Below are 15,217 nucleotides of genomic sequence, written 5' to 3'. Positions count from 1 at the left end.
TACTAGTTTGGTTTTATCATCACAGAGTGATTTAATGGTTAGCACTACAAGTACGCTCTTTAGGTCGCTCATGTGGCCTGCCTGACATACTTACCATATATACTTGAATATAAATCGATCCGAATATAACTTGAGACCCCTATTTTTCCCCCCAAAAAGGAGGAAAAATGGTTGACTCAAATATAAGTCAGGCGGCTTAATATTCAAGTGTCCTGCCCTGCCAAGTTCTGCACCCAGCCTCCTTCCCTCCCTGCCCTGAACTCAGTCCCATTCCCTACCAGGCAGTGAACCAAGTCCCCCTCCTTGCCAGGCTCTGAAGACTGTCCCACCTTCCTTCCCTATACCCCCTTCCCCCTAAAAAGAGCCAACCTCATCAGTGATGTTACAATGGCTTGATTGTCCCTTACTCCCCTCTAACCCAGCCAGCAGATTAACCCTTCTCCTTAACTTAAACCACCTAGTGATAGGTCAGGACAAGAGGGATCCCTCACGTCTCCTACCCCGGCCGACACTAATAATTATCATCCTCCCTCCTTCCCTCCCTCTCGTACCTGTTCCCTGGTGATCCAGCTTGTATCCCGCACTGAAATTCTCCTTTGTAAAGGTAGTAGCCAGCGGCACACCCAGGCCGGCACGCAGGAGCAAGCTTTTTGTGCTGCCGGCCGGCCCTGCACTGCTCCTTGATAGGCTACTGCAAATCCTGTGAGAACTTGTGGCAGCCTATCAAGGAGCGATGCAGGGACAACCTTCTTGCGACGCAAGCAGCAAAACTTAACCACTCCATCTCCAACCTGCTGATGGCAACGGGCGACCTCAAAACATTTTGAAAAGAAATCAAAACCCTGCTTTTCAAAAAATTTATCCAGATATCTTAACCCCTCCTTCCCCCTCCTCCCAGGTAAATTCCCCTCCCCCTCCTCCCAGGTAAATTCCCCTCCCAAAGCCTCCACTTAGGTAATCTCTTCCTCCTCAAAACACCAACCAAGAATACAGATCCCTGAAATGTAATGTAATCTTATTTGTAACCTAACTGTAACCTATTTGTTATATGACCTAGAAATGTACAGTCATCTTACTATCCAATTGCAAGTTATATTACCTAGAAATGTACAGTCATCTTACTATCCAATTGCAAGTTCTTCCAGAATTTATCCAGCTTTCTCACCTCTTTTGTAACCAAAAAAAAACAAACAAACTATTGTAAGTCATTGGAAATGTCCAGTCAGCTCTTTTGTAATCCGCCTTGAACTGCAAGGTATAGGCGGAATAGAAGTCACTAATGTAATGTAATGTCCCTGCATCATGGTCTTTTGGAAATCAATTTGGTCTCAAATTGTTTATTAGAGAACCATGTAGCTCTATCATATGATACAATTCTATTTGGGACGTCAATGAGAATAAAAAGTCAAATTTCATCAAGCAATAATTTATTGTTTATTGATAATGACAGGAGACGCCATTCAACATATCACCGGGAATTGGAAAAATTACACTAGACTTAATTTCACCTTCTGGTGGAATTCGTTGTGCCATATATACAAAATGGAAAGAACAATTGCCGTACAAAAAGGGAATTATAATAATTTTAAAAAAGATTCGGGGGCCATTGATAACTTATTGTAATGATTAGACACCATTTTACACTGAAAGTACATTTATAATTATGGGAAGGGGAGTGGCATATAGTTATATTTAAAGGTTTAATCAATAATTATAAATGTAATGTTTATATGATATTTTTGATTATAATATTTGCTGGAAAGATGGGTGGTGGAGGGAGTAAATTAATGTTTTTAAGATGATAATAGAAAGAAATTCAAGTGATGTGTATAAGTTCAAATGATGTAATATTGTGTACTTGATGTAAGATGAAAAAATGAAAAAAGAATTGGGAAAAAAAAAAATCATAAATAGCTTGGAAACTTCACTAGCTGCCAGGGCAGGTTTTTAGTAAGTTAGTGGTATCCAATGCAGTGTACAACTGTTTGGTTGAGACAAAATACATCACTTTGGAGACATGTCATTTGTTTCCTCTTCTTCCCTCTTGCTCTCCCTCCCTCCCTTCCATGATATCTGTGACTCTTCCTTTCCCAGGGAATTTGATTACCGTATTTTCACGCATATAACACGCGCGTTATACACAATTTTACAAACCGTGCATAACCATGCGCGTTATATGCGTGAGCGCATTTTACAACTTTTTTTTACATAGTTCCCCCCCCCCCCGATGTCCGATTCACCCCGCAGGACCGCTCGCACCCCCACAGCCTCCCCACCCCCCCATCATGGAGAAGCTCCTACCGTTGTCCTGCTGCTTCCTCTGCCGGCGGTCCCGGCCCTTCTGTGAGCCCTGCGTCTGCGCTGCTTCCTCTTCCGGCGGTCCCGCCCTTTCTCTGAGAAAGGGCGGGACTGCCGGAAGAGGAAGCAGCGCAGACGCAGGGCTCACAGAAGGGGCGGGACCGCCGGCAGAGGAAGCAGCAGGACAACGGTAGGAGCTTCTCCATGATGGGGGGAGGTGGGGAGGCTGTGGGGGTGCGAGCGGTCCTTCGGGGTGGGGGTGCGAGTGCTAGCGGTCCTTCGGGGTGGGGGTGCGAGCGGTCCTGCGGGAGGGTGAATCGGACATCGGGGGGGGCATCAGGCTTTCAGGGTGGGGACAGGACTTCAAGGGGGAGAGGAGAGTCGGGGCGGGCGAAAGGAGAGTCGGGGCGGCATGCGCGGTATATAAAAATTTCTATACATGAATTACAGTTTCCCGCGCGCTATACCCGTGTGCGCGTTTTACACGGGTGCGCGGTATATGAGTGAAAATACGGTATTTCTCTCTGTAGCACATTGAATCCTACTCAGTCTGAAGAGCAGAGGCCAGGTTTCAAAATGGAATCTTGCTCTTACTGTGACAATGCATGGCACTGTCACAGGGACATCAAGCTGGCCTATTCATTTTTACTATTGCTTTTAACATCCTTGTTAAAATAAATTGACAATTCCTGAAAGCATTTTCTCTTGTCTTCACAGGATGCAATTCATAGGATACAGGACTTACTTTCAGATGGATCTTTAACAGGTACTTTTTTATGTTACATGATCAGTGATACTTTATTTTTAAAGTACATAAGAATATAATACCCTTACTGGGTCAGACCAGTGGTCCATCAAGTCCAGTAGCCCATCCTCACGGAGGCCAATAATTGGTGTGGGGAATGGCCCCAATTTACCTATTACCTCACTTCGAACTTTACACCCCCACAAGGACAACCAGAAATCGCAACCTCTTTGCCTACCCGAAGATCATAGGCTGCAAATACAGAACCTTTCTGGATAGAACTTTTAAGTTTCAAGCTGCCAGACAGCAAACCTGGCTAGGCAACTTCACCGACAAAGCCAGGCAGACCTATGGCGCCTTTCGGAAAGAAATCAAGGCTGCTCTATTCAATAGATTTATTTCCCAGCCAGATAACCCCCCCCCCCATCCTAAAACCTTTCTCTTTATGCTGATACCACACTTCTTCACAAATGTATTCTGTTCTTCTCTTGACTATTCAGTGTCTTCCTCCCCACCTGTATTATGTAACTCGCTGACCATCCAGCCCCTTGATGTAAAATGCTTAAGATTACACTGTAAGCTGTAAACACTGATTACTCAGTGACTCCTACCTGTTTCTCACCTTATAATTTGCTGATTGTATAGCTCTCTTTCACCGTAAACCGCCTAGAAGTCACAAGATTATGGCGGTATAGAAAAAATAAAGTTATTATTATTATTACGTCTTTCTCAATAACAGACTATGGACTTTTCCTCCAGGAAATTGTCCAAACCTTTTTTAAAACTATCTATTTGCTTTTAACTTGAATCTATGTAACAGCTTTCACTAGAAAATGACACGGGGATGGGGACAAACTTTGTCCTCATATCATTTGTGCATGATGCTTGAGATTAGACTTTAAATAGGCTTTTCCAGCTAGATGGAATGTCTTATAAAATACTAGTATCAATATGGAAAAATTTAACAAAAATTACAATTTGTCAAAAATTACAAAGACTACGGGACACTTGATGAAGTTACAGAGAAATAATTTTGAAACCAATAGGAGGAAATATTTTTTCACTCAGAGAATAGTTAAGCTCTGGAACGCATTGCCAGAGGTTATGGTAAGAGTGGATAGCCTAGCTGGTATTAAGAAGAGTTTGGACAATTTCCTGGAGGAAAAGTCCATAGTCTGTTATTGAGAAAGACATGGGGGAAGCCACTGCTTGCCCTGTATCGGTAGCATGGAATGTTGCTACTCCTTGGGTTTTGGCCAGGTACTGGGGACCTGGATTGGCCACCATGAGAACAGGCTACTGGGCTTGATGGACCATTGGTCTGATCCAGTAAGGCTATTCTTAAGTTCTTATGGAAGCTGAACTCAGTGATTAAAAAAAACCAAAACAAACAAACTACAGAAGCTGCTTTTGGATTTAAATGAAGCATTGTTAAATGACATCATTTGTATCTTTTCTGCCTTTGATATGACAACAAGCAACTTGCCTGCTGATCACACTCCTAACATCTGCAGTGTCCTTCTATCACACGCCTAGTTGCTCAACCATCTTACTATTACTGCAACAGATTCATCCAAGGAGCATTTCCAACACTTAATTCTGTTACATCCACTCCAGAATCATTATAACAGGTGTTTCATCCCAACCTGCAAACCAGGTTTTGCAGAAATCCAACACACTTTTCTCTTCTGCTCCTCCCACTTGTCTGAGGAACACAGAGCCCCCTGCAGTTTTCATTTCTGCAAACAAACCATGCAGAGGTCTTTCTGATCTGCTCTGCTTCCTTTCTTATTTTTGTTGCTTAAAGTTTGTTTCTTGGTGGCCCTGGTGCCCGGAGACCCTTTGGAGGGTTCTCTGCCTGGGAAAGAACACAATTCTGTGAAACCAGACTGCTGCTCCACAGGGCAAGCTTCATGTGGACTTGTGGAGCCAGCCTGCTATGTGCTGCCTTCGGAGCTTGGGGGTCTGTCCTCCTGGGAGTATGTTTGCCTTCTGACCTTGTCAAAAGTTTAAGCGCAGGCAGAATGCACTCTGTGTAACAGCCCTCAGGGTATCAGGGCGCGGGCTGCATTTTCTTGCCCCCAGTCACGTGAAGAGGCTCTGTGTGGGAGAAGGTTTTGGTCGGGATCTGTCTGACTGGCAGCCCAAAGATCCTGAAGATTAAGCTGTTTGGTGAAAATCTGAAGCAGAAAATTCTTTCCCTTCACGTCAGCTGCACAGACAGAGCTGACAGGCAGGCACTATGGAATATGTAAGTGCAGACCCATAACTTCCTATGGGAGAATCGGAGGTGGGGGGGAGGGGTGGTATGAAAACAGGGTTTTCAGTGATTTATGGGGATAGGGGTCAGGTCTCCCACCCCCAAAACCCCCTATTGCTGGTTTTTGAACTTTTGTGACATCTCCATGAGGCATTTTAGGCATGAATTTTCTGGTAGCGGCCATCTTGGATTTTTAGCGATCTAATTTTAAACTTCAAATTTCTGCTTCACAACCCCTCGACTTGTTGAAAATTGGCAGGGATGGACTCCTCCACCAGTGTAGATGTAAAATCATGTGTGGATTGTGCTGGATTACTGGCAGAGGAGCATCTGTGTACCACATGCTGTAGAACACGAGGGGAGAGGGCGGGGGCTTCAAGCCTTGCCTCTTCAGGGTCCTTACAGGGCTGGAGAACCAGGTTGAGTCTGGGAAATGGATAGCATGCTGGAGAGGGTGCAGAGGCGAGCCATGAAACTAGTAAAAGGTATGGAAAATTTGAGCTACAAAGAACGCCTCGGAAAACTAGGACTCTTCACCCTCGAAAAGAGGAAACTGCGAGGGGATATGATAGAGACTTTTAAAATATTAAAAGGATTCGACAAAATAGACCAAGAAACATCATTATTCACTTTCTCAAATGTGACACGGACAAGCGGTTATGGACTGAAACTGAGGGGCAGCAGGTCCAGGACAAATGTCAGGAAGTTCTGTTTCGCATAGAGAGTGGTGGACGCTTGGAATGCTCTCCCGGAGGAAGTTGTGACGGAGACTACCATTCTGGGATTCAAGCGCAAGTTGGATGCACACCTTCTTGCAAATCACATTGAGGGATACAGGTAATCAAGGTCTCCAACAGGGAGCACCTAGCTTGGCCTCCGTGTGTGTGGGTCGCCGGACTAGATGGACCTAGGGTCTGATCCGGTGAAGGCGTTTCTTATGTTCTTAATCTTGTGAACTCTCGTGAAATTTGGCACCTTTCCTGGCGGTGACTGCTTGATGTAAGATGATGGTTGTGTCCAGTGCTGGAGGAGGTGAGAGGTGAAGGTTAACACTTAAGGCACAAGTTTTCCAGGCACAAGTTGGATATTGATTCTCCCCTATACAAAAAAGCCTAGAGGACTACACCAAAATTTTGTCTCTTGCAGTTGATACTTTAGATTAGAATCTAAATCACAGTTTTGCATGAGGTAAAACTCTTTATGGCTTATAAATCTTTCTTTAATTGCTTCTGATAATTTCAGCTATACACAGCTGAAAGCAGTGCAACATGCAGAAAGTGAAGTTTAGATAGTTTTTCACTTTCTGCACACATAATTACAAATAAGTAGACACTTTATTAATTTGGAAGAATACATACTTTATAAATGGGTCTCTGCCAGAGACTCTAATGTAAATATAAAATATAAATACTCTAGCTGATAAGGATCCTCAAGCTTTGTCATAAGAACATAATAGTCTTACTGGGTCAGACCAATGGTCCATCAAGCCCAGTAGTCCATTCTCATGGTGGCCAATCCAGGTCACTAATACCTGGCCAAAACCTAAGGAGTAGCAACATTCCATGCTACCGATCCAGGGTAAGCAGTGGCTCCCCCATGTCTTTCTCAATAACAGACTATGGACTTTTCCTCCAGGAACTTGTCCAAACCTTTCTTAAATCCAGCTACGCTATCTGCTCTTACCATAACCTCTGGCAATGCGTTCCAGAGTGTAACTATTCTCTTGAGTGAAAAAAAATTTCCTCCTGAAGACTTCTTCTGAAGGTGGCCAAAACTGCCTTTTACTGAGCTTGGCAACAACAACCTTAAGCCATAGAGATGCTGGCACCTCATTAGTGCAAGGATGCTGCCAACGGCTGCCACGCTTAATAGAGGGAGTTACGGCCATCTTTGGAGGAGGTCCTCAACTGATTGTGCTTGGAGATCCTACCAGCTACAGAAAAGGTCAAGGCCAGTGTTGGACATGCTGTTGCCCAGGGCAGAAATAAAGGAGAGGTCCCCCTGATCCCTTTCCTCCAATTTCCCCATTTGTTATTACTATCATGCTGACAGATCCTCACCAAATATAAACATGGGGTGACAAATTAGAAACAAAATTAAGTAGATAAAAATTGAACTGGGGAACATCAAAAAGTAAAACTCGGCAAGTACTTCAAACCAATAGGAGGAAATATTTTTTCATTCAGAGAATAGTTTAGCTTTGGAATGCATTGCCAGAGGATTTGGTAAGAGCAGTTAATGTAGTTGGTTTAAAAAAAGGGTTGGATAATTTGCTGGAGGAAACATCCATAAACTGCTATTGAGATAGACATCCACTGCTTCCCCTGGATCGGTGGCATGGAATGCTGCTACTATTTGGGTTTTTGCCAGGTACTGGTGACTTAGATTGGCCTCTGTGAAGACGGGATACTGGGCTAGATGGACCATTGGTCTGATCCAGTAAGCCTATTCTTATCTACTCAGGAATCCCTATGTTAAGTACCGTATTTTCACGCATATAACGCGCGCGTTATACACGATTTTTACAAACCGTGCATAACCTTGCGCGTTAAACGCATGAGCGCGTTGTACAAAATTTTTTTTACATAGTTCCCCCCCCCCCCCGACGTCTGATTCACCCCCCCGCAGGACTGCTCGCATCCCCACCCCGAAGGACCGCTCGCACGCACCTGCACCCCCCACCCCAAAGGACCGCTCGCACCCCCCCCCATCGGCAGGGGGGCGGTCGGAGGTTCTTGGGGAGGCGGTCGTTGGGGGGAGGAGGGTTTGCGTCGAGGGTAGGAGGGCCTGGGATCACTCCTGCCCGTAATGTAGTGCGGGGTGGGTGTAGGGGGTCGCCGTGGCCAGGAGGGTTTGGGCTCCCTCCTGGCCCGAACAACTAGCAGGGGGGGGGGGTCGCCAGGGCCAGGAGGACTTGGGCTCCCTCCTGGCCCAAACAACTAGCAGGAGGGGGTGGGTCGCCAGAGCCAGGAGGGCTTGGGCTCCCTCCTGGCCCGATATTGTCGGGGAGTTGGGTAGTCGGCGGGGCAAGAGGGCTTGGGCTCCCTTTTGCCCCGATCGTGTCGGGGAGTCGGGGGGGCAAGAGGGCTTGAGCTCCATCTTGCCCCGATCGTGTCGGGGGTGCCGCGGTTGGCTGGGGCAAGAGGGCTTGAGCTCCCTCTTGCCCCGATCGTGTCGGGGAGTCGGCGGGGCAAGAGGGCTTGACGTCAGAGAAAGGGCGGGACCGCCAAGAGGAAGCAGCAGGACACCGGTAGGAGCTTCTACATGATGGGGGGGGGAGTCGGGAGGGTGTGGGGGTGCGTGCGAGCAGTCCTGCGGGGGGGGGGGGGGTAAATCGGACATCGGGGGGGGGGCATCAGGCTTTCAGGGTGGGGACAGGACTTCAAGGGGGAGAGGAGAGTCAGAGTGGGCGAAAGGAGAGTCGGGATGGCCAGAGGAGAGTCGGGGCGGGCGAAAGGAGAGTCGGGCAGCATGCGCGGTATACAAAAATTTTGTTACATATATTTCGGTTTCCCGTGTGCTATACCCGTGTGCGCGTTTTACACGGGTGCGCGTTATCTACGTGAAAATACGGTATTCAATCCATTCCCGTGAACCGGGTTTTGCAGAAGTGTGTCACTCACAACTTTCAGCACCTCCTATATTGTAACAGAATAATTTATTACACCACCTTTCTATCAATGTGTTGTGAGGGTTATTTGGTGAAATGCTGGGGTGTGGTGGCTTAGCATTGAATTTGTTGGTAATGTGTTTTACAGGTGTGATAGATGACCGAGGAAAGTTTATCTATATCACCCATGAGGAGATGACAGCAGTGGCTCAGTTTATCAAGCAGCGCGGCAGAGTCTCCATTGCAGAACTGGCTCAAGCAAGCAACTCTCTGATCAACCTGAAATCAGAGTCCGTATCTATGCCACAGGACGTGGTCTAAATGTGTTCAACCAACATTTAATTATAATAAATATATCTTTTAAACTCACTCAGCTTTTACAAATTCAAAGAACTGCAAAGTAACAGTTTATATGAAAATGGCAGTATTGCTTGTGAGTTATACTTTATTTTCCTAAGTTTGTAGAAGCACTGCTTTTAGAACATTGGCTGACAAGGCACCCACTTTTTTTTTGGTGCAGGAAGGTATTTTGTTTATATTTGATTCTTCAGAGTCTTTGGGCTTTGATTCAACTTTGCATGTAAGTACCAGATATTATTACTGAACACATCTTTAGTGCCACTAGATGTGCATGATGCTATGCAGACACAAAAGCAGAGACAGTCTTTGCTCCATAGAGCTTTCATTAGGTGCAACCTTTGAATTTAAGCCAAGGATTCATTCTTTTTTTTTTTTTTTTGTACAACTGACCTGAAGATATTGCAAAATTCATGGGGAGTGATCAAAATAAAGTTTATAAAATTGCTCAGAGACTCTCAAGTGTTAGAGTTTTTTGAAACAGCTTCAGGCAATATTCTGTGGAGTCAGTGATCAAAGTTTTTTTTATAAAACTACAATGACTGGAAGGTGAACTCTTCACCCAAGGGAGGTTTTCAAGCCTTCCTTATAGAGTTCCATATCTCTGAGCAATTTTATAAACTTTACTTTGATCACTCCCCATGAATTTTGCAATATCTTCAGGTCAGTTGTACAATTTATAACTTTAGACCCTTTCTGACTTTATCTATAATCATCATCCCTGAACGCATATTAGTAAATTAACAAGGATTCATTCTTGGAAATTTCATGTAAAGACAATTTTGACTTAACAAAAGTCTTGGTGGCCACCTGAACACATTGGGCTAGATTCACTAAGCCCACTGATCGTGTGTCTTGACCAGTTTGCAACCCCAATCCAATTCACTAACCTTCCTCACGATCTGATCTGTGCATGCAAATGAGGGGAAAAAATGGCATGCAAAGTAGGAAGGCAGCGATTCACTAAACTCAAGAAAGAACACCGATTGTCCTGCTCTTTGCTGCCCTGAAATCAAAGTAATACTTCCGCCATACATACTGCCCTGCTCTCTGCCTCCCTGACTCTCCCGGCTCACACTGCAGGGAAGGACTCTCCTGCTCTCTGCTGCCGAGTTTTTGGGCTCTTTTTTGAACCTGTGAGAGTAGGACTTCTCCATCGGGAGGAGATTGCTGGCATGTAATCTTCCTGCAGCTAGACTTATGCAGACCTGAACCTGTCATGAAAGAGCAGTCTTCAGCAGTGCCAGCACATGGTATTAACCCGCAGGTTTAAAGTGAGGCTGCACTACGGCATGTTCTGTTCTGTTCCTGAACACAGAGTAGTGCAGCCCCACTTTAAACCCATGGGTTAAAATCACGGGCTCGCGAAAGTCAAAAAGCAAAAGCCACAGAACAAAGTGCATGTACAGATGATCTACAGGCAAAGAAAATGGTCTGTGCATGCATCAGGATCGCTCTACAGCAATCCGTGCAGTCACTGTGGGGCGTGCCTCCGATTGCATTAATTTGCTTGAGGAGGCTTGGTGAATCAATCGCCCGCGAAGACTTGGCCACGGATCGCCCAGCAAAGGTAACCTTAGTGAATCTAGCCCATTGTCCCTTAATTCAAAAAAGGAGTGGTATATGTCTGGTGTAGAAATCCTCTGTAGCCACTTTATCCCCTCACTTAAGGGTCCAGAAATTTTATAATTGACTCTTTGTGCTGATCAATTTTCTTCCATTATCACAGTGGTTTACTATGCATTATTTTTTCCTACTAAAATGGATTAATCAATTTTACCTCAGAATATCTTGGCAGTATTTTGCAGATTTTTTTGAGCCCTATGGTACAGGGCTTTTATACACAGCATCTTTAATGAATGAACATATCCCCTCCCCCCCACTGCGCGAGTCTGGACTCCTGGACCTCCCTCACTTACCGAAGCAGCAGCAGCTGCAGCAGAAGTGACGCATCAGAGGAAAGGCCCTACCGAGGCTGTCTGCAAGCAGACTGTTTTCAGCACTGCCTCTGCTGACCAGCTGCAACTGCTACTTCATGTAAGGGAGGGTGGGGGAGTTTGTGGCTCAGGACCGCTGCTACTGCTTCGGGGCTAGAGGGGGGTTTGCATCTCATAACTGCTGCTTACTTTGGGGACAATTTTTTTTTGCTGGTTGGGTGAGAGTGCCGGTTACTTGAATCTGGATTCTTCTGTAAAATGAATGAGTCTGCAGAACTCACCATCCTACCCTACAAAACTCTGCTTCGTAAATAAAATCTGAAGGCCAGCCAAGCTTCCTTCCCCTTTAGGAATTCCAACTCAAAGGGTCTGGAGCAGGGCAGTGGAGGCAGAATCATAAGAACATAACTTTTCCTCAGGAGGGGACACTGTTAATTAAAATAACAACTTAATCTTAATATATCTAAATTGCTATTTCAATTCAAAATTGTTATCACATATAATTATTGCAATTCATTAATCTATACTTAAATAACTTACTAATTCAATTCAATACCTATTCACCTACCTGCTAACAGCTAGTACCAACTTGGATTGCAAGGGAATCAAGATTGAAAGAGGAGTGCCATTTGTACCTGCTCTTTTTATAATGCTCCACAAGAACCACCTCCCGGAAGTAACATCATCTAAGGTTACGGGTCTGAGCACTTTACAAATATATTAATGCACATTTTTTTAATTCCAAGCAATTAGAGCTGTGATATGGTGAGTGATATATATATTTTAAACATTTTGTATAAAAGACATGTAGTAAATAGGTATAATCTTAAAAGAAAGTATCCAGTATAATCTTAAAAGTATCCAGTATAATCTTAAAAGAAAATCTGTACGATAAGGTGAATGTCCAAAAGAGAATGTAGTTACAAGACAATGACAAAAGTGTCTAGGACATCATCCAAAAATGTAGTAAATGTTATTGTGGTTTATCACAAACAAATTGTTTCTGCCTCCAAAAATAAAAAAAATCATCTCTAATTCAAAGTTGCACATAAATAGGTCACTTCTAAAACTGCTTCCTGAAAAAATTATACAGTTTTGATAATCATAAAAACATAGGTATTATAGCAGATGGCAACAGTGCTACTTATTTTTCCAAAAGGACCACATTAAAATAGTCAATGTCTTGATTCAGTCTGTGGGGAGCTACGGTATTGAATTTTAAAATGAATTTCTGCTTGTAATAGGTTGTCCTCATCTTTCCCTCTCCATGATGGACATGACAGAAGCAGCACAAAAAAAAATCTGATCTGATGGTCCTCCCCTGCTCTATAATCCCTCTTGTTAAATTGCCACTTAGTTTTCCCAATATATAGCAGATCACAGAAGCAGGTAACAAGATAAACAACACTTGTGCTCTTACAGTTTGTGAAGCTTCTTGATTCAATCCTTCACCTGAAATCAGATGAAAGTCTTGAGTATTATGTTTATACTAGTGTTTAAGCCCGTTACATTAACGGATGCTAGAGTAGATGTCTGTATAGTTTTTTTTTCTTTGTCTCTCTCTCTCCTTGGACTCTCCCTACTTCTTTCCGATTACATGTTCAGGTTTTATTAAAATTTGATAATGCTTTACAAGATAATTTCAAAGCGATTTACAACAGAATTAAAATAATCTATGAAACATAAAAAAACCCATTACTCATAACGTACTTTGGGGAGGATAGAGGGGAGAACAATTTAGATAGGAAAGCACAAAAAAGGAAAAAAAAACAATAGGAAGTGACTGGGCTACCTAAGAATTTATCTTTCAGAAGCATCTGTGTAAAGATAACATTTGAGCGAACCCTTTAATTTCTCCAGGGTAGATTCTTCTCTAAGGTAAAGTGGTAAATGATTCCAGATTTGAGGAGCAGTGATCGAGAAAATCTCCGTAAGTTTTGTGTTTATTACCTGTAAAGAGGGGATGGTTAAAAGGTGCTGATTTGTGGATCTGAGAGTCCTCGGAACTGAATATAGAATTATGAGCTTGTCCAGAAAGGCTGGTAATTTTGATAGTTGAATTTTAAAGGCTAGGAGGGCTAGTTTATAGGTAATTCTGTGAGGGATTGGTAACCAGTGAGCATTTTTGAGTAATGGTATGATATGGTCGAATTTCTTTGAGTTTATAATTCTTATTGCAGTTCTGTTTCTCTTTTTTTTGTCTGTCATTTATAATAATTTTCCTGAAAGATCTGTCTTAGTGAATGTGATTGTTCATTTCTATTTTGTATAACCTCTTTCTATGAGTGTGTGTTAGTGCTGCCCTGATTCACATCGGGTGAATCGATTCGAATCAATTCAAAACAACAACAAAAAAATTGGCTTTCCGATTTGGCTGACCCTCCCCTCTGGCCCCCTACAGCAGGAGCGGCAGCACTGCTCTTGCTGGCCGGCCGCTGCCACACCTGCTTTAGAGGGCAAGGGGGAAGGTCAGTCGGGAAGTGCTGCTGTCGGCTTCCCCCCCTGGCATCCGGTTTCCCCCCCCTGGCCTCCCCGCACTGTTTACCTTCGAGGAGCAGCCTGCAGACAAGATTGCGGTGCTAGCGATCTTTGTACTGCTTCTGAGCTGTTTCCTCCGCCGCGATCCTGCCTCTGATGTCAGAGGAGGGGCGGGACCACGGCAGAGGAAACAGCTCCGAAACAGTACAAAGATCGCTAGCACTGCGATCTTGTCTGCAGGCTGCTCCTCGAAGGTAAACAGTGCGGGGAAGCTGGACACCAGTGGAAGGCCAGGGGGAACATGCAGGCCTTCCAGGGGGGGGGGGGGAATTAGCAGTCCTTCGGAGTGGGACAGGCAGGCAGGCCTTCAGGGGTGGGATGCAGGCTTTTAAGGGGGGGGACAGGCCTTCAAAGGGGACAGGCAGGCCTTCAAGGGGGAGATAAGCCTTCAAGGGGGACAGGCAGGCCTTCAGGGGTGGGATAAAGGCTTTTAAGGGGGGGACAGGCCGGCCTTCAGGGGTGAGATGCAGACCTTTAAGGGGGGACAAGCCTTCGAGGGGGAAACAGGGATGGTGGCTCAGGCCTTTAGGGGTGGGTTGCAGGCCTTCAGGGGGGGACAGACCTTCAGGGGAGGGGGGTCCTGGTGTAGAAGTACACAGAGGGAGGGAGGGAGGGAAGGGGTGGGGTTCAAAGAGACGTGCATATGCCGGATTTTGGAGGGGAAAAAATGGATCTGAAAATAGAGGAGAGGGAAGAGATGATGGACAATGGGATTTAGGGAGGGAAGGAAGTGAAAGGGAGAGAAGTTGGACACAAGGGATGGTGTGGAGGGGGGATAGAGATACTGGATAGGAGGGTAGTTGGGAAAAGAAAGGGAGATATGGTGGACCCTGGGGTGGTGGGGAAGGAGGGAGAGATGCTGGATGAAAGAGTAGTTAAGAAAAGGTGGATCTATGGAGGGAGATGAAAAAAAGGAAAGATGCCAGACCTCCTGGGGAGGGAAGGGAAACGGAAGGGGAGGACAGAGATGGTAGATGGATGGTTAGCACGGAGAAAAAAGAAAGAAGGAGACCCCGGCAAGCAAGTTATCAGAAGACAACCAGAGCCTGGGATCAACAAAATTTGAATAATGACCAGACAACAAAAGGAAGAAAAAATAATTTTATTTTCAGTTTTGTGATTACAATATGACAGATTTGAAACGTGTATCCTGCCAGAGCTGGTGTTAGACCGCAAACGTGAGCTAGGATTTAAGAGAGAGAGGAAAAGTCTTTTTTGTTTGTTTATTTTGTTTACACCACAGCACCAGTGTGGTTAGGAGAAGGCAAAGGGGATGAAGAGGCTATAAAATAAACCCACCAGGATGTTTAAAAAACAAACAAACAATAAAAAAACACCCAATTGGGCAGGAAAATCGAATCGAAAAATCAATTCAATAGGCTGAATCGAAATTTTTTTCCTGAATCAGGCAGCACTAGTGTTGTATAAGCTACAGTATTTAGAATAAAGAGAAGTAAATAACCATGCATGGT

At 44.6% G+C, this 15,217-nt stretch overlaps 1 protein-coding gene across 2 annotated transcripts in view; it reads left to right on the top strand.

Annotated features, from left to right (window-relative positions):
- The window catches only part of DDRGK1 (DDRGK domain containing 1), a 140,390-nt gene extending 131,107 nt beyond the window's left edge, over positions 1 to 9,283 (top strand). For both annotated transcript variants that reach the window (XM_033953093.1, XM_033953084.1), the window contains 2 exons: positions 3,016 to 3,064; positions 9,062 to 9,283. In XM_033953093.1, coding sequence (XP_033808984.1) covers positions 3,016 to 3,064; positions 9,062 to 9,234 — 222 coding nt within the window. In that variant the 3' untranslated portion in view covers positions 9,235 to 9,283. The remainder of the gene's footprint in view (positions 1 to 3,015; positions 3,065 to 9,061) is intronic.
- Positions 9,284 to 15,217: the final 5,934 nt, after the last annotated feature.

Source organism: Geotrypetes seraphini, chromosome 1, assembly GCF_902459505.1.
Source record: "Geotrypetes seraphini chromosome 1, aGeoSer1.1, whole genome shotgun sequence".
Taxonomy (NCBI): Eukaryota; Metazoa; Chordata; class Amphibia; order Gymnophiona; family Dermophiidae; genus Geotrypetes; species Geotrypetes seraphini.
This window is presented reverse-complemented; position numbering and strand designations above follow the sequence as displayed.